This window comes from Triturus cristatus, chromosome 9, assembly GCF_964204655.1.
Source record: "Triturus cristatus chromosome 9, aTriCri1.1, whole genome shotgun sequence".
NCBI lineage: Eukaryota > Metazoa > Chordata > Amphibia > Caudata > Salamandridae > Triturus > Triturus cristatus.
Genome location: NC_140592.1, coordinates 230,588,940 through 230,610,448, shown reverse-complemented (window position 1 = coordinate 230,610,448; position 21,509 = coordinate 230,588,940). Strand labels below are relative to the sequence as shown.

The following is a 21,509-nucleotide window of genomic DNA, read 5'->3' as shown; positions in this document are numbered from 1 at the left end:
AAAGCCCAACCCAACTAGAAGGCCCACAAATGTAGGCAGAGCAGGTCCATGGCAGATCCAAGTTTCCATTGGAACAAACATAACTCATAGCCAATAGGCCCAACAAGACATTTCATGGATACCAGAAGAAGAATGTACAGTGCATCCCACATCCCATGCTTGAAGGCCCAAAAAGCTGCCAACACTACAGAGAAGCCACCAGAGGTCCAGGAAGCAGGACACCTCCGAAGAAGAGAAAACTGGAGCAGCTGAAAAGCTACCTCTTGCAGCAACAATCATCTATGTACCCCATCACACAAGGTGGATGCCGATGGAGGAAGAAGAACTAAGCACACTATCCAGTTCACACCATCCCCACAAACCAGTGTATGAATAGCTACTGGCGAATGAGGGTTGCATAGCACAAGGTACGAACCAGCCAGGTCACCCACAGTGCCAAACACCCAAATCTCTAGTCAAGCAAGAGGCAAGGGAACAATGCACAAAAGGAGCAAGAAAAGCAAGCATCCATCACACAAATGATTCAAGTCTCCAAACTGGAAAACAAGGACAACCAACTGCTGGCCCACAGAGAGCATGAAGAGAGATCAGGTACGAACTCCACAGCTGGCCAGTGAGGGTGAACTAAGGCTTATGATCTATGTTAAGTTCGGAGGGGTTGTGTTGCTGATGCTGCAAACCGGTAAATGGGGACAGCTCTCTAATCAGCATGGAAAAGCCAATTTATGCTGCTCCGGTGGTTCGAGTGATGCTCCCGGTACGAGATCCTCTGTCATCCATCTGCATGTTAAAACCATTCAGGGTCGCCTGGCCAATGATGTATTTAGCATCCGCCCAAGCACCAAAAGAGCCAGATTTGCAGGCAAGATTAAGGAAGGACTGCATGTCTGTTGTTCACTGTGTTATATAATTAGTAGAGCTCTCTGTACTTTCTGAAGAGAATTAAATGTCGTTGACACCAAAGGACAAAGCACTGCAGGGCTGTGATGCCAGATAATTGTGTAAAAAGGCTTGACACTGCCTGGGTGTTGCTTTCTGAGTCAACCCACAGAGCCTAGCAATGTTCTTGTGCACTGAGGTTCCATGCGCTGTTAAGTTTATTTCATAAATATTGAGAAAATTGAGAGACTAATTATTCCTATGCACTGCGGCCAACCTTTGTAGATCAGTTCATGGAGAGGTGGAAAATTGTGGTGTTTCAAGAGAAAAGCCTGCAGCTGGCTGAGGGAATGTGAGTGACAATGTTCACAGTGCCTGTTGAATCACGCATACCTTCTACCAATTAAAAATGCCAGCTATGGAGAAATGGGTTAGGACAGCACAGCAGCTGAAACAAAGTGGAGAATATTTGAAATAGTCTTTCACTGTAGGAGGCTGGCTTAGTATATGGTGCACATTTGAAAGAGTGATGCACCTTGCACTAATCCAGGCAACCCTTATGGTGATTTTAGTGGTCTTTGATAACCATAGGGTCTCAAAGTGGTAGAGGTGGAGCGCAGCCTTCAGGCCTCTCTTGAAGGAGAGTAAAGCAGCTTGGTTTACCATGTTTAATCAGTAGTGTAAATTAGATTAAATGAAATCACACAGTGTCTCTAAAATAAGTCTATTTATTACACAACACAATCACTAACACATTGGTATATTTCCTAGCCAGAGATATCAACAGTACGCATGAAAATACTTCACAGAAATGACATAAGTAGCACAAATATACACTGGTCTCCAGAGCGAGACCAAACCATATACTAAAGAAGTGGAATGTGAACTGCAAAGAGGAACGGGACTTGGACCAAAGGACTCAGAGGAGCTGAGAGAACCAGGAACTACCCAAGGTAAGTACCCAGGAACCCCACGTAGCTGTGTGCAGAGTGGAATGGAAGTCTATGGAGAAGTCGCAGTTGCAGTTTTAAAGAAGAAGAACCCGTCCCAGATTACTCCAAAGAAACCCTTTGGAGGACGCAAGGTTGGATAGCCAGCCCACCCGTGGAATCCCCAGGACCTAGGTTACCTGCATGAGGGAAACGACGTCAGAACCTCCCGTAGATGACAATGGAAGACTTGGGAAGAAAGGCTTCTAGAGAATTCTCTGAAGAAGTCCGGTGGAATCCAAGGGTGGATTCTTGATGAAGAGAATCTGTAAGCAAATGGGACAGAATCTATGCCACTCTGAGGTGACCACGAGGTACGGAAGCACAATGCCTACCCTTTACAGGGACCTCAGGAGAGTTGATGAGGACCTTGTCATTGCAGCTATGGGGACCAGGTAATGCTGAGGAAGACCAAGAGATGCTGAGGAAGACCCGGAGCCATGCATGAGCTGTCCACGTCGGATGTCGGTGTCTAGGTGGTCAGTGTCCGGCGGGAGCACCAACAAGCGTTGGTGGCCACAACTGGCGTGGAAGACGAAAAGATGCAATTGTTGGGACCAGCAAGGTCCAAGGGACTCACCAAGTGCAGGATAGTCAGAGCAGACCGTGAGCAAGCAGGGGAGCCCACCAAAGCAGAAGACCCTCGAGAGAACCCACAGGCCACAGGCACAGGAGTTGCAAGAGAACCTCAGTCAGCTCACCAAAGATGGAGGCTCACGGTGCAAGGGCTGAAGTGAGGAGGATGCTAATCTTCAAAGGATGAGGTGCTGGAGACTGGAGCTTCTTGTAGCTTGAAGATCTCTGGAGTGCAGAGCCAACAAGCCTTGGCAACAGCAAGTTGATGCTGTGCACAGGGGTTTTGTCCCAGCTTCTCTGATGAGGGATAGTGTCCTCCAAATTCCAGGGAAGACAGGTCAGGCCTCTGGAGAGCCACAGAACCACCACCTGTGTTGCCAAGCCTTGGGAAATCCGTAGGATGACAGAAGCAGCAGACCAGTCGGCTTTGTTGCAGTGCCTGCAGATGCAGGGGTGTGACTCCTTCACTCCAAGGAAGATTTATTCGGATGTCCTTGATGCCCACAGGTCTTCTGGAGAAACTGAGTGAAGAACAGACACAGATGAGGTAGAATACTTGCAGAACAGTGAGACCAGGAGCAGCCGGAGTCTTCCTTGATGCAGTCTCTGTTCCAGACGAAGTACAAGTGTCCAGACGGTCTAAGAGTGCCTTGGCTTCAGAAGTGAGTCTTGTTCCATGACGAATCTGAGGACCCACCCATGGGGATCCCTTAAATACCCAAGGAAAGGGGTGGAATGACTCTGGGTTCTCTCCCAGAGGAGGGACTGGACAGAGGGGAGGATACTCCACTGTCCTTTGTCCAGTCTTGCACCAGAGCGGGAACCAAGGGTTCCTGAACTGGCTCAAACCGGAGTATGCAAGAAGGTCACCAAATGTGCCCTTCAGTGCAGTCTGGTGGTGCTTGCAGACCCGGGAAGGCTGTAACCGGGAGTACCGGGGGCTCCTCTAAGGGACCCACCGGTACATGGGATCATACCTCCAACATCTGGATCAGTGTTGGGGTATGATTCCAACATGTTTGATACCAAACCTGACCAGGTTTGATGCAGCCATTATGTAGTTAGACATCTTGTAATTTGGTTGATATCCACTATATGTCTCAAAACGTCTGACTGCACTTACAAAGCCTGTAGAATCAATTCCGGGGGTTTGTAGGGGTGTCCTGCTCATGAAGGGGCATCCTCACCTTTATAACCTGCCGTCAGGACTGAAGGGCCTTCCATAAGGGTGACTTATAGGTTTTAAGTGTAGTGGTCTCAGATATAAGGACATTTATATCTGTCATGAGATGTGCAAGCACCATCTCACACAGGCTGCAATGGCAGGTCTGTAGTCAGAGTTGAAGCGGTCTCTCATGGGTGGCACAATACAACCTGCAGCCCATGGGAGCCACCTGGTGTACCTATGCCCTGGGTACCTTAGTACCATATATTAGGGATTTACAAGAGTACACCGGTAGCCAATTGTAGAGGTACAAAAGTATTTACCAAAGCCATTTTGGGAGAGAGAGCACAGATGCTGGGGTCCTGGTTAGCAGGATCTCAGCAAACTACAGTCAAAATACACTGACACCAGGCAAAAAGTGGGGGTCACCATAAAAGCAGATCCTACTTTCCTACATTCATGCAGTGTGATGCAGCAATGGAAGGATACAAGTCATCTAATCACATCCCAGTGTGATGTAAATACTCATAGGCGATCAAACACATGAATAAGGAGAAAAGCCATTGAATCAAGTACAGAGACCTGAGATAAACAACAAAGCCATCCAATCATAAGAAAAGTGTTTTGTATTGGAAATAATAGGTCTGCCAATGGACAGGAAAGCTATCTGTAATCAAGACCTAAAATAGAAGGGCCCAAAAACCTGAATTTTAAAGAGTAACCCCACACAGAGGTGAGAACACTACTCAAAATCATCAGCCTGGAGGCCAATGTAAAGGGTAGACATGTAGACGTGTAGAACCCATAGAGGGTGTCCAAAACAAGCCAAACACAAAAAACACAAAAAACATGGTGCCTGGATAAGTCCACTAGTAACCTTGACTCCAGTTGAACCCTATAGATAAGAAAAAGAAGGTGTTAGTTAGACAAAGGGTGCTGATGTATGTGTTTGGGTCTCTTTGTATTATTTTGTATTCCTATTGCTCATTGTTCACTTCTCTCTGGTATCTCAGTTTTTATTTCTCCCTATCCCTATGGGGCTATCTGCTTCTAGTGGTACATTAATGTGTTTGGACTTTGTACATAATTTTGCCATCTCCATTGTCTTTCCTTTTTTCTCTACTCAACACGAAGTTGATCAATGGGTTGGCTGATGAGAAGGTTCGCTGGCAGGAGACGGTGCACAGCCTGGAGTTCATGATCAACAACATTGCAGGGGATGTGCTGCTCTCTGCGGGTTTTGTTGCCTACCTGGGCCCCTTCACGGTAAGGAGTTTCATTGAACAACAAGCAAAGCCAATAGGTGTCAGAGATGCAAGAGCTATTGGCTTTGTCAATATGAATGTCTTTTAGCCAAGAGAAGACAATCAAAGTGTGTAAGTAAGTTTTTGGTATGCTACAGAAGTGACTTTCTTCTACTCATCAAGTGAAATGTTTAACCGACTCCAAAGATAGTTGCAACAACCCAAAAAATTCAAAAAGATAACTACCAGAACTTTGACACCGGATCAGAGCGGAAATAAATAAAAGGACAATTAAAAGTAGTAAAATGCAGTCAGATCTCTGAATGGGGGCATGCATGGAAACTTTGACCAATCGTACCTTTGAAGTATCCAATGAGTTGTATATAAAAATAAAAATGTTGAATTAACAAATCAAGGGCATATGTAGGTGGCATACACGTTACCGATTCTAAAATACCGAATCATACCGATTCGGTATTTAAGAATCGGTAAAGTGTATGTAGGTAATAATTCGGTAAATGTTACCGAATCGGAGTAAGTCGGTAATTACCGAATCGGTATTTACCGATTCGGTAATGAGGCATACCTTCCCATTGATTGAATCAATGGGAAGGTATGCCTCATTACCGAATCGGTAAATACCGATTCGGTAATGGGGGGAGCACATTCAAGGGTGGCAGGGTGTCACATTCACACCCTGTTGCACCCCTGATTCGTCCATGTGTGCACATGTGGCGCACATACATGCCCCAGGGGCATGTATGTCTGCCACATTGCACACCTCACAGTGCACAAAAATGCATTTTCACACATATTCGTCATTTACCACCAACTATTAGTTGGTGGTAAATAAGGAATCCCCACACCCACCACACAGTCCCCCTACATCTCATTTCTGTATTCGGTATTTACCGAATCGGTAAAATTACCGATTCGGTAATTTTACCGATTCGGTAAATTACCGAATACAGAAATGATCCCCCTACATCTCAAAAGCCTAAATACCGGTCGGTAACGGTATATTTACCGAAAATCGGCCGTTACCGACCGGTATTGGGCTACCTACATGAGGCCCCAAGTGTTTAAACCACGAGCAGCACATTACACACATATCTCCCAAGCAGTAGGTCTCAAAACCAGCTAAGGGATTTTACCAGATAAAGCAAGAGTGAGAGAAACGATAACAAATTCAGGGAAAATGGATAGAAGGAAACGAACGGTGGAAAAAAATCGAAATAGAAAATGTTAAATAACCACTGGCAGGGGTTAAAATCATGAATGACTAACAAGGAGGTTCAGTGCCAGACAAAGAGGAAGGGATAGCAGTAACTCCTAGAGGGCCTGGGGAATTATGGAGAGCGAGTTAGAACTGCAGAGTCGTGGCACCAGCAGGAGGCATACTGAGGCGCTTTAACCGGTAAACAAAAGGTTTTCTAATGCACCTTCAACCGTACCTGTCTTAGCCGCATCCAGACATCCGCACCACAATCTCAGCAACAGAACAACTGTACAACTGGGAACTTCGCCTATGCAAATTTTGCATCGGGTAACTATTTCAAAATTCTATGAAAGCGATGATGCTTATATACACCATTCAACTTAACAGAAATCCAGCTTCTTACAGCTATAAATGACACAAATATATAACTGAAGCCTGTAAACAGCACAAAAGAAACACACAAATAAACGCCGGGGGAGACAAGCCAACTTGCTAGCATAGGAAGTGGTGGCTTTCAGAAGTGTTTACAGAAAACAAGACTTACCCTGCGTGTTTGTGAGTCTGGATCTGAACACACACGGACAATAGGAAATACATTAATTTAAAAAAAAATCTTCTCACTTTGAAGTCAGAGGAAAAAAAAGTAAACAGGGGCCCTCGGAAAACAGCTTCTGACATTTGGCCTCAGTCTCTTTGAATGCACAGTAAATGTGATGAGATAAGACCAAGATTTAAAGGCCTGTGTCCAGAAACGTAGCTCAGAGTGAGTGGAAACATGAGCACTTGTGTGAAGTGCTCTTAAACAAAGAAAAAAGTAGTTCCTAATGCAGTTCCTAAAATGATAGCAGTGTGTGGATTGTAGACATTGGTCCATGTTGTCGTGGAGGGCTAAACACAGGAAGAGCAAGGAGAATTCCAGTGCAGAGTTGATGTGTAGCGCAGCATTTTGGAGTTCAAATGTATTCAAGGAGTCTGTAGTCCTAGATTAGTGCAACATATTCTTTTCTTTTTTCATTTCAATGGGATTCTAATGTCAGAACCACACTAGATAGTAGAGACAGCCAACATGTGGCGCGCAGACTTGGGGCTTTCTCAAGGCAGGGGAAGTAGAATCATGGAGTAGCTCTACTGGTGTGACTGATGCATAATCAAATTCTGTATTCAAAAAGATTCTCAGGGAGGGTTGTGTAAGGTCCGTCTTGGCACGGGGCCATGTAAGGTGCAGACATCAACGAGGTCCCAAATATCTGCAAGTCTGTACCAAGTAGTCAATCGCTGTTCGAGATGGGAAAGGAAAAGGCAGGACGGTCCCGCACTAAATCGTGGTCTGTGATACAAACAAGATTTACAGGCCTTTATAAAGAATGTTTGTCAGCCTGAGCAAAAAACAAGATTTACAGGCCTCTATAAAGAACGTCTGTCAGCCTGAGCAAAAGTCAGCCTGACGGACACTCTTTATTTTCAGGTTAGGCAGCCAAGAGCTAGACATGCGCTAAATGTGCAGGCTCCTGGCTGCCTGAGCTGACCTTTGCTGGGCTGAAGAAGTCACGGCTCCTGTGGGCTTGACATCTTCAGCCTGGCAAAGCACCTCGAGGCCCTCCCACTCATGACAAGAGGGAGCATCACTGATTGCCTCGAACCAGGGCGATCAGTTCTAAGCCCTGAAGTGCCCAGTGCTTAGTGTCAATCACTGACACTTCGTCTCAGAGTGGGGTGGGGTCAGCAGTCTCACTGACCTCATCCCACTCTGTGACAAGTGAGGGACTGCTGCTTTCCCTAAAAGTACAAGCTGCCACTGGAATAGAGTAATGAAAAGTATTCATACCAACGATCTTCTACAATATACATACTTCAAGCCTGAGGGGCTCGCTTGATAGTTAGCATTGGATGTGTTACACCAGAATTCTAAAGAAATGTACTGCCCCCAAAAGATCTTGCCATCTGTTATGCACACACATTTCCTTTTTTTCAATGAGGTTTTATATTGGTGCCTTTTCAGTTTGATATCTTCCCTACAATTGCTTTTAATAGCTAACAGTAGTACTGACTTGACTGGTCTTTAGCCTTTATCAAATCAACGGAGTAGGATTATGTTGCAAATAGGTCCAGTCCATTTAATTCACCAGGATTTTTTGACTTTTGGTCACCCGGATTTTGAACCTTAACTGTGGGTCAGTCTCACTTGCTATGCCTCGCTTACAGTAATTTCATAGTAATTAGTCTACTCGTTTTTACCACCAGTGTCTGCCTTTTAAGATGAAGCCACTATGACGCAGTTAGGGTAAGGGATACTGGGCTGATTACACTTAAGCATGTGTGCGGGCTGCCTCTTGAGAGACTATTGTTGTGTGTAGCCTGGCAGCTGTATACTGGTAACAGAGCTGTGGCAGTGTTAAATTGCATATCTGACCTTTAAGAAAAAAACCTTTGACAGGACTAAACCTTTCTTTTAGATATTAATAACTAACCCATAAGTAGGTCTTACTGCCCATAAACGGCAGGATATTTGAAAGTAGGAGTTAATTCTGGACACGTCCTTACAGTAAAATACCCCCAAAATCTATTTTCACTATTGCAAGGTTGGCTGCTTCCACAGGGAAACATTGAACCACAGTATAACACTTATTGCTAAATTTGGATCGGTAGCAGCTGGAGAAATAATTCAATTTAATAGTAATTAAAAATCCAACTTAATGGTTAAGTCGGATTTTAATTGACTACTTTGGAAATAACATTTTTAGAAATTTGTCATTACCTCTGCCTAAAACCAAAAAGTCTTTCTGCCAGTGTTCAGTGCCACATTAGAAGTGATGCCTCCCCTTCAGTGAGATGTGTATTGCTTCCAGACAGTGGACAAAAGACCCTGGTTGTGGGGATGGAGTTTCCCTCATTGACAGGATGCCCTAAGAACTGTGACCAGTAACTTGATTAACTTCAAAGGGGCCTCCCCTTTCACAGGTATATGTAGCTGGCACCTGGGTCTGTCCTCCCAATTGCCCTGCTATCTAGCTTGGCTCCAAACCCAGTGGGAAAGGGGAGCTGTCCCAGAAGTGGTTCAGAATGACACATCCTGTGGGTAGACACAGGAGCTCTGCATTGGATAAGTGTTCTGCCATATTGTATTGTCCCAGAATACTGCGCAGGAGGGTTGGGACAGGGTTGGAAGGATAATGTGGCATCCTAGACTTGGCCTGAGGTACCTGGCATACAGAACTTTCCACCCACACTTACAAACTCCTGCAAAAGGGAGAGACAATGAGCAAGACCCTTGACCTTAATGGCGATGACACCAGAATCATGACCACCTGAAAGGACAAAAGCCACCTGATGGACTAAGGACTTTGCCTGCAGCTGATCCCCAGGACTAGATGGGTTTCTCCAGGGCCAGTGGTGCTGGCCCTCTCATGCCCCTGAGGACCAGTTGGGTGGAAGGATTGGACTCCACTGCCCCCCATGTTTATTGTTGTTCTGAATTCAAATGCTTTTTCAGCAATTTTGTTGATAAACAATGCAATGCTTATTGGTAATGGATGTATATAAGTATAGTTACTGAATCCATACGTTTCAATGTTGAATCCTAACATGTGATTATTAGTTAATAATGTAGTGATTCCTAGACACTGCCAATGGGCTTACCTTATATTTTACTGAGGTATCCCCTTGACAAAGCCAGTGGTCTTGCCTTAAATATTAAGGTGATGACCCCCATAAAAAGCCAATAGACTTGCCGTATATTGATTGGGCGACTCCCTGACAAAGCCAATAGGCCTGTTTTATTTATTATGATAGCCCCTATATGGTGATGTACTTCCTGGCATAGGTGGGGATACAGTGATTGTGGGGGTCATGACCCACAAAGGGTCAAAAGTGATTTCAGAATGTCACCAAAAGTATTTCCATCTGTGTTATTTATATATTTGTGTGTGTGTGTGTGTGTGTGTGTGTGTAAATGAATTCATGTTTGTGTAATAAATGTACTTTTCCTTTTTCACAAAAAGCACTGACATGGCAATCGTTTATAGAAAGTCTAATTGTGTACCAGCAGATGGAGATTACTAGCCACACCACCTCTCCTGAGTAGGCCTTGGACTGCTCTGCTTCGGTAGCCTGAGAGAGCCAACTCCTACAATTGGGCACTTGGCTCCCAGTAAGGGTACAATTATGGACCTATTACTTGCTTTGGACTCAAATCCTGTAAAGTTAATAACCCAGTTTCTTACACCTGCGATTTGGTGCTCTCTTTACAATTATTGGTTTTGTGAAAATAAACTAAGACATTTGGCCGCATAATTATGTTCCTATTTTTTCTAACATGACAAGGATAAAAGATACAAAGAAACACATTTATGAGTCATCTGTTTCCCTCTGTCTTGGCAGGGTCAGTACCGCAGTGCCCTTTGTGAGGACTGGATGACGACACTCAAGGAGCATGGTGTTCCCTGCACTGAGGCACCCACCCTGATAAGTACATTAGGGGATCCAGTGAAGATCCGCACATGGCAGGTAAGTGCTGGCTAAACAAAGGTGAAATGCAATGGGTGTTTTACTGAAACAAGAACCAAGTACTTTGCTATTTTGGGATATCCACTGGACACGGAACCTTACCTCTCGATGCAAGCCACCTTTAGGTTCATCTTAAACTCAATAAGTCCACATCACAGATTTTCAAAGACCTTTGGCTGCTTAGTAAAGCCACTTACTCTGTTGCTTACCATGTAAGGCTGTCTGATGTGATTGAAAAAAGAAGTTATGCCTCTGGTGGAATGCATATATAATGGTGAAATGTATTGGATGCAGTTTTGCATGGAAACATGGTGCTTTGTAATTGTAGTGGTGAGGTAGTGAGAAAGGTAACATACATAGGCCTAAGTTGTGGACCAAAGTCCAGCTGAGCAGATGCTATTTTTCCTTTTTTGGGTGGAAATGCCCTGCTGGAAAGAAACATAAGGTACTCCTGTTTTGTCCTGTGAAGGGTAAGGGGTGGAGCAGACAACATCACCATAATCTTTCTTGAAGACAACCTGCTTGCAGTTCACCAAGTTTTTCCGGATTGCTTAACCCACAGTACTTGGATCGGAGAAGTGAGGGAGCTGAACACACAAGCTTATTTGGACTTTCTGATGCAGCGGTAGTCTGCCACAGAATCAAAGTACCAGATGGTGACATTACAGAGGCAGTCAGTGGCTACGTGGTGGCTCCAGCAGCCCTCAGATCATGAGACCAATTGAAACTAGAGGCCTGTCCTCCTGATATCTGTGATACTATGTCAGAGGAGCCATTGTGGTATGGTTCTGTGATTCCTGACCTGTGGTGCTGGGCATTAGGAGCCACTGCATTAGGGGATTGGAACCAGGTGAGGGAATGGTAGGTCACAGGCAGTTGCTTGTGCAACGTTGGCAGTTTTAACAATAGACTATATGTCCCACACTGAATTTACCACACAGAATATTAGGGGATTACAGTGTAGACCTTGGGGTGGGTGAAATAGGTAGCAGTGAGGTCACAGGCCGTCAAGAGACTCAACTGTGGGCTTAATGTGAGGCTCAGTTTGGACTCCATTTGTGATTTGAGGTGGAAGTGCCTCAGAGAAGGTATGTGTTAGCTTGTCCTCAATGTTTCTTGGTGATATTTTTCTGTTTGGTGATTACGCTGAGATTCAAGCAGATGTTTGAGTAACTATCTGGAGGTCATTCTTGCCCAGAAAGCCATTTAGTTTACCATTGCTAAAGGACTGGTACAGCCACAGATGCTCAGGGTACAGTATCATGTTCTTGGGTAGAGTTATTACATGTCGAATTCAGGTAACACACATATTGCTATAATGTCTACTTATTTAGATATTTGGAAGTGTAGATATTTGTCTGTCTCAACAGAGGTCTCTTGATGATATAGAAGCCAATCAAGATCGATTTCTTTTTGTAGTAAACCCTCTTAGAGGTTTCGATCAACCTCATATACCCTATTTGCAAATACTGCAATCTTATGCCTATGTCAACCCTAAGTGCCAATTATTTTGATTTTAGAATTAAAGTAGCAGCAGCATTTTATACACACTGAATCCTGGTCATTTGTCACTGACAGCCCACAAATAAGGTGCTTGCATAGTTAATTTAATATTTTAATGTGATGATGTTGTTTGTAGATCAGACAGAGGTTAGCAACATTTACTGGAATTAGATACCAGTAAATAACATGTCAATGTCTTGCTTGTTACAGATTGCTGGTCTTCCTAATGACGCTCTATCTGTGGAGAATGGTGTGATAACACAGTATTCAAACAGATGGCCACACTTCATTGACCCACAGGGCCAGGCGAACAAGTGGATAAAGAATATGGTAAGGCTCAATTCTGCTTAGTATGAGGTGGATGATGAAGGTCATACTGTTGTACATGTTCCAAGTTAAAAGACTACTTAGAAAGGCACAGTGTGCAAATTTTACTTATAGGCGTCTAATGAACATTTTATACAGCTGTATCATTCTGTTCTTCTTATAATGTTTCTAATTTTGAATATCCCTGCAATACGTTTTTCAAATTGTTTATTCGTGCACCTACCAATACTCATCAATGAAGTCAAACTGCAGTTTGAGTGCTTTTACTTAATATTTACCATTGTCAGAAGTGGATCTTGGAAGTGACGCTTACAATGATTTTTATGTTTTATTAGTGACATGACTGTTCACTTTTTTTTAAATTTATTACCATCGACTCACAGGGTTGGTGATTTGCAAATAGCATGCACTTGATAAGATGCTTATCCAGCAAAGGATATGCTTCATTCAGATTTTTGAGGGTTTCGAGCTGCTTTTCATGTATAAGCCTTCATGGAAGGAGAGCTACGCATATATGTTATAGCGTTATTTTTGTTTCAAACAAATATATTCTTAAGAATTGTGGTATACAATGTGCAAAACGAAAACAAATACATGAGTTGTGACTTAAAGTTTGCAGTAGAGTGAGGCCTTTGCAGTCTCTGACCATTTTCCCACCTTGGTCGCCATAGACGAGACATGCAGTTACAGTCGGATAAAACCTTCTTAAAGAGTTTGGGGACATTACATCAAGTTAGATGAATATTCCGTTTCGTAACTGTATCATCCATTTGTTTAATGCAGTAAACCAACCCCTGAAAAAATCATAGAAGAGACATAAGCTGTCATTTTAAGCTTTGTCACTTAAGATTTGCTGCAAAAACAAATTGTAGAGCTGAACAATATAACTTCAAAATTCAGGCAAATTCAGGCAAAAGCTCCAGATAAGCAAAACAAGATAGGGTAACAGTCACATTCAGAGGCTTAATTTGAAATGAGTATGAGAAATGTACTATTGTATCGAGAGAAAGGTAAACTCTTAAATCTAGTAGAATTCCCTGATCTACTATAAGGTATTCTTTACACCTCCAGATAGGAGGTTTGATGCACAACGATTTTAATGTAACTATACTCACAAGCTTGTTTATTTTGTGTTATATGTATTTGTAGATTCTGGACACAAAAGTATCCATTCTTTTGTATATGCAATAGAAATCACCCTGGCATTTAGCCTTTTACTGAAGTCAGGAATGAGGTTCTTTGCTTTCATTGCATGTGAACAGTGACACTAGGACATGGGACATAAACTTCCAAAGAATCTATGGCCAATAATGGCATAAGGGAATCTGGACATTACAAAAGTGTATTCATTAGCAAGTTGTATGTAGACCTAGGATTTACTAGCTTCCAAGTACCAAAATACACTCAGTTTCACAGATTGTTGAACAAATGTGCATTTAATCTACACTGAAAATTGTTATCTATAAATTGTTGTCATCAATACTCACTTTGATAGCTTACAATTCTGACTGGATTTGACTAAACTTTGAGTCACCAATCCCAGCACTAATGTGGGATCAGTTATTGGGGTGCACACTGATTATCTGTCCTCCAGTGAGGGGAATATTGTAAGCAGCCTCTTCTTAACGGATCACTATGGTCCTCTTCAGTTCAGTTCTCTTGGTAATAGATAGCAGATGGGTTCTGTTAATGTCAATGTAACTACAAGAAGATAATGTGTGCATGAATCATATTTATATATTTCTTAGAGTGACCAAATATGATGATGCTGGAGTTGATTGTATCACTGATTTCTCTTGATGTGATATTAGAATGACCCTCTAAAACTATAGATGAAAAATAGTATCACAATCATTACATCAGTTGGCAACCTGATGAGTTGAATATTGCAGTAGATGTTGACAAGGAAGACTAAATTATAAAAGGAAAGACATTTATATATGTCAGAATTTGGCACAGGCCACCTATTATGGAACAGTTGTCATTTAGTTTTAATCATATTATTGAAAGGGGAGTGATTCATGGTTGCTCACTGCGCAGAGAATCTCTACTAAACTTAAAATAAAATAGGAATATTACGAGTGTCAACAGTAAATGCTTTACATTACTGGGCAGCCCTTGCATGCCTGTGGTTACGGTTGATGGAGCACTTCTTAGGGAAAACATCTTTGTGTCACTAATAACCATGACCAAGCTGCACCAAACATTTCAAACAAACTGCACAGGAGACTACCTTCAAGGTTTGTTGCAGGATGATGAATGGACACCCTAGTTGTAAGAGGAGTCTCCTAAAAGTGTTTGCCAGGATTACAATTCAATTGATGTTGCTTCAAAACCAGTGAATGTGAACAGTGGGCACCTGAAAATGGATAGTCACATGTGACAGTCTGTGATTAAATTCTAGTTAGTTTGTTTTTCAGCTGAGCGTCTTTCAGGATCGCTTTCTGAACTGAGCGATTGAAATTATCCACGTGATAGAAGAGCACTTCTATTTTTATCTTAAAAATAATGAGACTTCTAGCAGTTTCAAGAGAGGATTTTGTGGAGTTCGAGCAAATGGCAATGCAAAACATACTAAAGTTACTTATATTTTCAGATAATTGGTGCAGGAATCGTGCTATTTTGTGAGAGATTATGATCCAGTCCAACAGATCCAAAGTGGTTACATCAATTTTAAACAAAGGGATTGCATTAATGTCTGGCAAATCTGCTATCTGGGCATCAGTACACTAAACACTATTGTGCTGACACTGCTATAAACAGTAGTCCATGCACCAACCAGATGTGGATGTTACGTTTGTTTTACACACTCAACCGTTGTGGAATCCACAAAGAACATGCATGTGAAGGGAATAGATATCCTGCCTACAGTGCTCCATCACCAAGGGTTATATTTCAGCTGTCATTTATAAGACATTTTAGACATTGAGGCTGTCAGCTTTATCTGTCCTGAAGCACAGAGCTTTAGCTACCTGTTAAGGGCTCTTGCCAGCAACACATCAAAAATGTAGGAAGAAAGACTATAATTAAAAGCCTAATTTAAGACCCAGTTACCCTATACGATTACTGGGATTGTGGTTGACATCCCCATCTTAATCACTTGTCTGAAGCTGCTGGGTCATGCAAAATGCAGCACCGCCTAATAGAAAAAAAGGCAAGGGGGGGCAACAAGACGCTGGATGATGAAGCTGAGGTTGGGCCAGATGCATCGATTCATAGATTGGAGAACTCTGAAAAGCGATTCATCCTATTCTTTGGGACATTTTAGAAAGTACCCATTTTGAACATATGGAGCATGGTCATTGAGTCATTTACTAGTTTTTTTCAGCTTTTTTAGAAGAAAGAAGGAGGTAGCTGCTCCCTGTTTTCATAGCCCTGGGCACTTGGACTCTCGCTTCGTTGTTCAGCACTATTATGAAATGTGAAAATATCACTCTGTTACAGATTAGGCAAATTATTTGAGAAAGTTATCTCAAGGTTTAAGGCCAGAGTTTTAGAGGGCAGTGGATGAAGTAACGCTATTATGTAGTTCATATAAATTGAGTGGTGGCCGGCTTATTAATGCACTTATTAGTTAGGAGATAGTACATCATGTAGATGGAATGTTATACACTTTATACTTAGGACACCTTATTTTTAGTAGCATGAGGAGTTGCTTGAGGGACGGCTGCTAGTTAATAAATGACAGCCACACGAATTAGGGGTCATAAAAATATAATTTAAGGTTGTGACAAGGGCATTAATGCATTTCGAAGCTCAGAGTGGCCTTAGCAGGCAGATAGAATATATCTGCACTTTATACTGTGATGTTTTATATTAGGATTGATTATGTGTTACTGGCAATGTTAGGAGTTGATTGAGTAGCGGCTGCAGGTCCACAAAATACCTTTTTTACTGGGTCTTTTTATTGATTTTATATGCATGTTTTAACATTATCGTTAATATTGTTTTTAAAAGAGCTTCTTAACTGTTCACTGTTAATTAATGAACTTGAGATCGTGGGTTTAATTTGTGTAATGTATGCACTTATTGTTTATGCTTTGCAGTGGCTAAATGCTGGGTCGTGCTCTGTTATGTGATTTAAGGATGTTTAATTTGCTATGATCTTTAACTTTTTAAATTCCATTCATGGACAGAGAAATGTACATAAAATGTAGCTTGTATTATTATTATTTTTTAAAGTTTGTTTTTCCAAATCAGCATAGTGTAGGAAGCTGGTTTCTTACGTAGTATGCCACAAGGAGGTATATTATGTAGAAAGTCCAGACGACCCTTATTGGCTTACAGGGCGCTCTGCACCGTTGACAACGAGAAGGTCCAGCTAGAAACAGGCTGCAGAGGGGGACTTGGGGACAAGTCCGGGAGCTCCAAACATGGGTCTCGGTTCGTAGGGGCCCTGGGAGCAGAGGAGCACCTTCGGTTGTCGTGGACCCAGGCCAGGGAGCTTTTGTTACAGAGGATTTGGTTGGTTGGTGATCGTGCATCAAAGGCACCCACAGGTCTCAGTTGGAAATGCAAAGAGGGACAAAATAGTACAGCAGGGCCACTCGGTGCTAGCCTCTGCAGTGCTGACATCCCTCGTCGGCTGCTCGGTTTCTCTGGCATTGGAGTCCGGACTGGACTCAAACAACTTTGGTTGCTGCAAGGGGTCCGATACCCCCTGGTATTGGTGCAAGACTGCTCCGGTTGGTCCTGGCGTCTTCTCATTTGGTGGGGAGATGGATCTGACCTCTGGGAGCACAGTGACCTCTTCCTGGATGGCTGCTGCATTGGTGGATCCGTTGAACAGCAGAACGGTGAACTGGACATTGCTGTCGGTGCCTGCAGGCCGCAGGGAAGTGGCTGCCTCACTTTAAGGGAGATGCTGATGGCTTTGCGAAGTGCTGGAGACCCTCCGAGGCTTTTGAAGGATACACAGCTGCAGGACGAGTTGAGTTGTTGCAATTGTCAGGAAAGGAGCAGGTAAGTAGGCAGGGTTTGGTGCCAAATTCTTCAGCTTTACTTGGTCCTTCTTCTTCATTTGTCAGGGAAATCTACATTCCTGGTGTCAGAGGGCCACCTAAATACTCAATTTAGGGGTGTTACAGGAGTGCAGTGTAGTAGCCAGTGGGCTACCTACCCCTGGGGTGACTACACCCCCTATATGACCACTTACTGTGAGGAGTGGGTATAACCCTGACCCATAGTTCCTAGTTCAATCAAAAACAAGATGATAAAACCCTTCTTTGACTGCCCACTTCAGGGTGCCCAACTTATCGATGTATTCAGCCTCTAAGTGTGACGCGCCTCCTGATTAGCTAATTTTCCTGCCTGCTCTGGTGCCAAATGATCCCCATGGCAGGGTGTGGCATGGCCCTGGTCTGGGGGAAGCCTGGGTCACATATCAAAGGTGGTAGAGGCTTTGAAGCCTCTGTGTATGGCATGCTAATTCACTAGCCATCCTGCTGGAGGAGGTGTGAACACCTTCCTCTGGAGCAGGCATTGTTACTGTCCTCTGAGAGCATGGCTCCCACCTCCAGGGGGTCAGAAAGGCGTCTGCGGTGGCAGCCTGGTCGATACCAGTCATCAAGCACAGTAGAGGACTGGTAGACTTTCAGTGGGCACCTCTAAGGTGCCATCTGTTTGCATGTCATAATAAATCCAACACTGGCATCAGTGTGGATTTATTAAGATGAGGTCTTTGATACCAAACACCATTATTTTCAGTGAAGCCATTATGTAGCTGGGAAGCTCGTAATGACCACTGCCCGTACACATACTTAAGATGGCTTCCCTGTTCACTTATAATATCTAGTAATAGAACTAAACATCACAGGGGCATATCTGCTCATGCAGCTATGTCCTTACAAGTGCTATACCGCATCCTGCCTTAGGGCTCTTATGGCCTGCTGTTGGGGTGACTTCCGTATAGTACCTGCAGTGTACTTTGGCATTGCACACAGGCTGTGTGCAATGTCTTGTTTTCAGAAGGGTTTGCACCCTTTCACACATTCTGCAATGGCAGTGTTGCATGTAAGTTTTGTATGGGTGCCTTAGGGTGGCATAAGACATACTGCAGCCCTTAGGGATCCTGTTTAGCAACCATGCCCTAGGTACCAGGGTTACTATTTATTAGAGACTTACAAGGATGCTAAAGTCTTTGCCAATTGGATTACAATTAGATATTTCATTTTTAGTGGAAAGTACACTGGCACTGGAGCCTGTTTAGCAGGTTTCAGTGCACTGTCGGAGTCGAAAAACCAGCATCTAGCAGTTTAAATGGGGCAAAAAGTGGGGGCACGCCTGCAAAGCAGTCCAGACACATAGTATCAAAGTTAAAAAATTGTAACTTGAAACACATCAAAACGAGAATAACGACATTGAGAGAGGGTACTTTGGGTCAGCCCTCTTGATTAGGCAGCTCGTCAAGGTCATGGCATTTTGAGAATGGTTACATTGTCCTTTTTGTGTTCCCATAAGATTTTGGTAATGGGATCAAAAACTCTTTTTGTTAAGCTGCAGACACAACATGATTTGTAGCTTGAAACGGAGTTTCATTTTGGGTTCTTTGATTTATATAGTTTGCTCGCACAAAAACATTTAAATTCTTGATTTATGGTTCTACTTTCTACTGTTTGTATGCCAAAGCCTGGCATACAAGTTGGGCGCAGCTCTTTTCACTAATTGCCCTTGAGAATTATTATTTTTTTTTTACTTTGCTGTGATGAAAATATGTTGTTTGGTATACAGCATTTTTCATCAAAATTCCTTTTCTCGCCAAAAGGGACATACATATCTATCATTAGACTGTGGTGTGAGAAAAATAATCTGAGCACCTCATCTCTTTTGATTATCAAGTTGTATGTATAAAAATGTTATAATTCAACTTTTTCTCACTCCCCAGTCTCATGGCAGTGTGTCTGTTTGATAATTTATCTAGAAAAAGACTGTTGCAAATTTAACTATCTCTCTACATACCTCTGTGGATGTGTTGTTGACTCAACAATTGCCTCGGATATAAGAATATACCCAGGTTCAGCTCTGGCAAAGAATAGCTCTGTTTGGTACATTACAGATATTGGCAAAGAATAGCTCTGTTTGGTACATTACAGATGTTGATTACATGACATAGAATAGTGTCCCTGATATCGACGTGGTGGACCATTATAGGTTTGCATTCGTGTCTTAATGTCCACTGCTTCTGCAGTTTATTTTGATGAATGATTAAAGTCAAATGAAATGTACTTAGAATGACTTACCTCCATTAAGATTTATAGGTGTTGTCCTGTTGCTTTAAAGACCATGCCACGGTCCAGTCTCACTTCTCTCACCTTTTTCCTTTCTAGGAGAAGGATAATTCGATAGATGTGGTCAAGCTAAGTGACCGGGACTTCTTGCGTAGTTTGGAAAATGCCATTCGCTTTGGGAAGCCATTCATGTTAGAGAATGTTGGGGAGGAATTGGATCCCGCCCTGGAACCAGTGCTTCTGAAACAGGTACCATTGTATTCCTAAAACAGTTTCAGTTTCTTTTACATTTCTAAATTCGGTTCAAATTAGAAGGTAAAACAAGCATTTGCAATGCAATCAGTCTCGCCTTTGGGACCTTATATGTATTTAGCTATGCAACACATTAGCCTGGTTGCTGAATCATCTACTGTTCTTTAACATGGCGGGAAAGTAAGCACCAAACTGCGTGACACGCCAGGTATGGAATGACTTGGAGAGAAATATTGCCTTTCAGCTGGAAATGGTATAGTCCAAAGCTCTGTTTTTAATATAAAAACAGGGTCTTCGGTGGTCCTATCACTGAAAATACAATATTTGAAAAAAATATTATTGTCTACGGGTGCTCGTGGAAGACCATTTCTATGGACTGGAATCTAGAGAATGCTATAGTGAATGCTATAGTGATTCTGGTATTTTACTGACCTCTGCTGGTTGTTTTCTATCAAGAAAGTTCAATAGAGGCAGTTGCCAGAAAAATAAAAAAAGAAAGTCCCTCAGCAGAAAGCAATTCTGGTATTTTACTGACCTCTGCTGGTTGTTTTCTATCAAGACAGCTAAATAGAGGCAGTTAAACAAGAAAAAAAAGTCCCTAAGCGGCAGCAGACAAGTCCTAGGGCTGATCTCCAGAGCCCACAAAGTACATACACATTTAAGTATATGCTAAAGTTTATACTAAAGTATATACTAAAGTATATACAAGAGGTCTCGAATGCTCGACCTAAAGTACATACACATATAAGTATATACTAAAGTATATCCTAAAGTATATATACTAAAGTATATAATAAAGTGTATACAAGAGGTCTCGAATGCTCGACCTAAAACCGTGACTTGGGGAAACAGGGAAATTATTTACTGAGTTTCATGCAACAAGTTCCATCCGAAAGCTACTTTGTTTGTCAAAGTATTGTGCTGGCAAGTGCATGTGATAGCTGGGCTGCAGGAATTCGGCCCTATTGTTTTTAAGTAAGTGTTTATGAAGTAACAACAATTGTGACACATGGAAGAAGTTTGAGATGAAGGTCTGTTAATTCAACAATATTGTTCACTTCTTTGTTCAATTACATTGATAGGTCCCTAACAGTATGCAATGTTTTCAGATCAATACCTTACTTTAGACTTTCTGGCTGAAAAGGCTGAGTAATCTTTAAACCTTGATATTCTACCTGATGTTTTCATAAAAGTCGTTGATATTTTGACAAAGTCCAACTGCCACAGGCAGATAGAATCTACCACACGTCCCACAAATCACAATCACATATTATCAATGCCCATTATCAGGAGGGTAGCTATGATACAATATGACTGATGGTGCCACGTTTATGTCAGGTGTTGCCACAGTAAGTATTATTGCAGGGCCACCAGTTTACCATTTGTGCCATAAATGACCACTTTTCAGCTATTTGGATGGCACAATATGACAGGGCCACAATTATGCTAGGAATATCCACAAAATGCCAGACTCACTGTTTCACTATTATGGCAAGAAGGGTCATAAACCAGGGCCACTAAAATGTGAAGGGGAGCGTAATGTGTTAGAGCCACGGAAGGGCTTCTATTATTCCAAGTGTGGACATAAAATGCCAGCGTGCACCCCCCATTATGTCAGGGTCACCA

The 21,509-nt window shown here is 42.6% G+C and overlaps 1 protein-coding gene across 1 annotated transcript in view; it reads left to right on the top strand.

Annotated features, from left to right (window-relative positions):
* The window catches only part of DNAH1 (dynein axonemal heavy chain 1), a 1,256,292-nt gene that overhangs the window by 1,013,451 nt on the left and 221,332 nt on the right, over positions 1–21,509 (top strand). The window contains exons 58-61 of the mRNA XM_085624793.1: positions 4,744–4,875; positions 10,450–10,575; positions 12,289–12,408; positions 19,731–19,880. Of these exons, the coding sequence (XP_085480919.1) occupies positions 4,744–4,875; positions 10,450–10,575; positions 12,289–12,408; positions 19,731–19,880 (528 nt within the window). The remainder of the gene's footprint in view (positions 1–4,743; positions 4,876–10,449; positions 10,576–12,288; positions 12,409–19,730; positions 19,881–21,509) is intronic.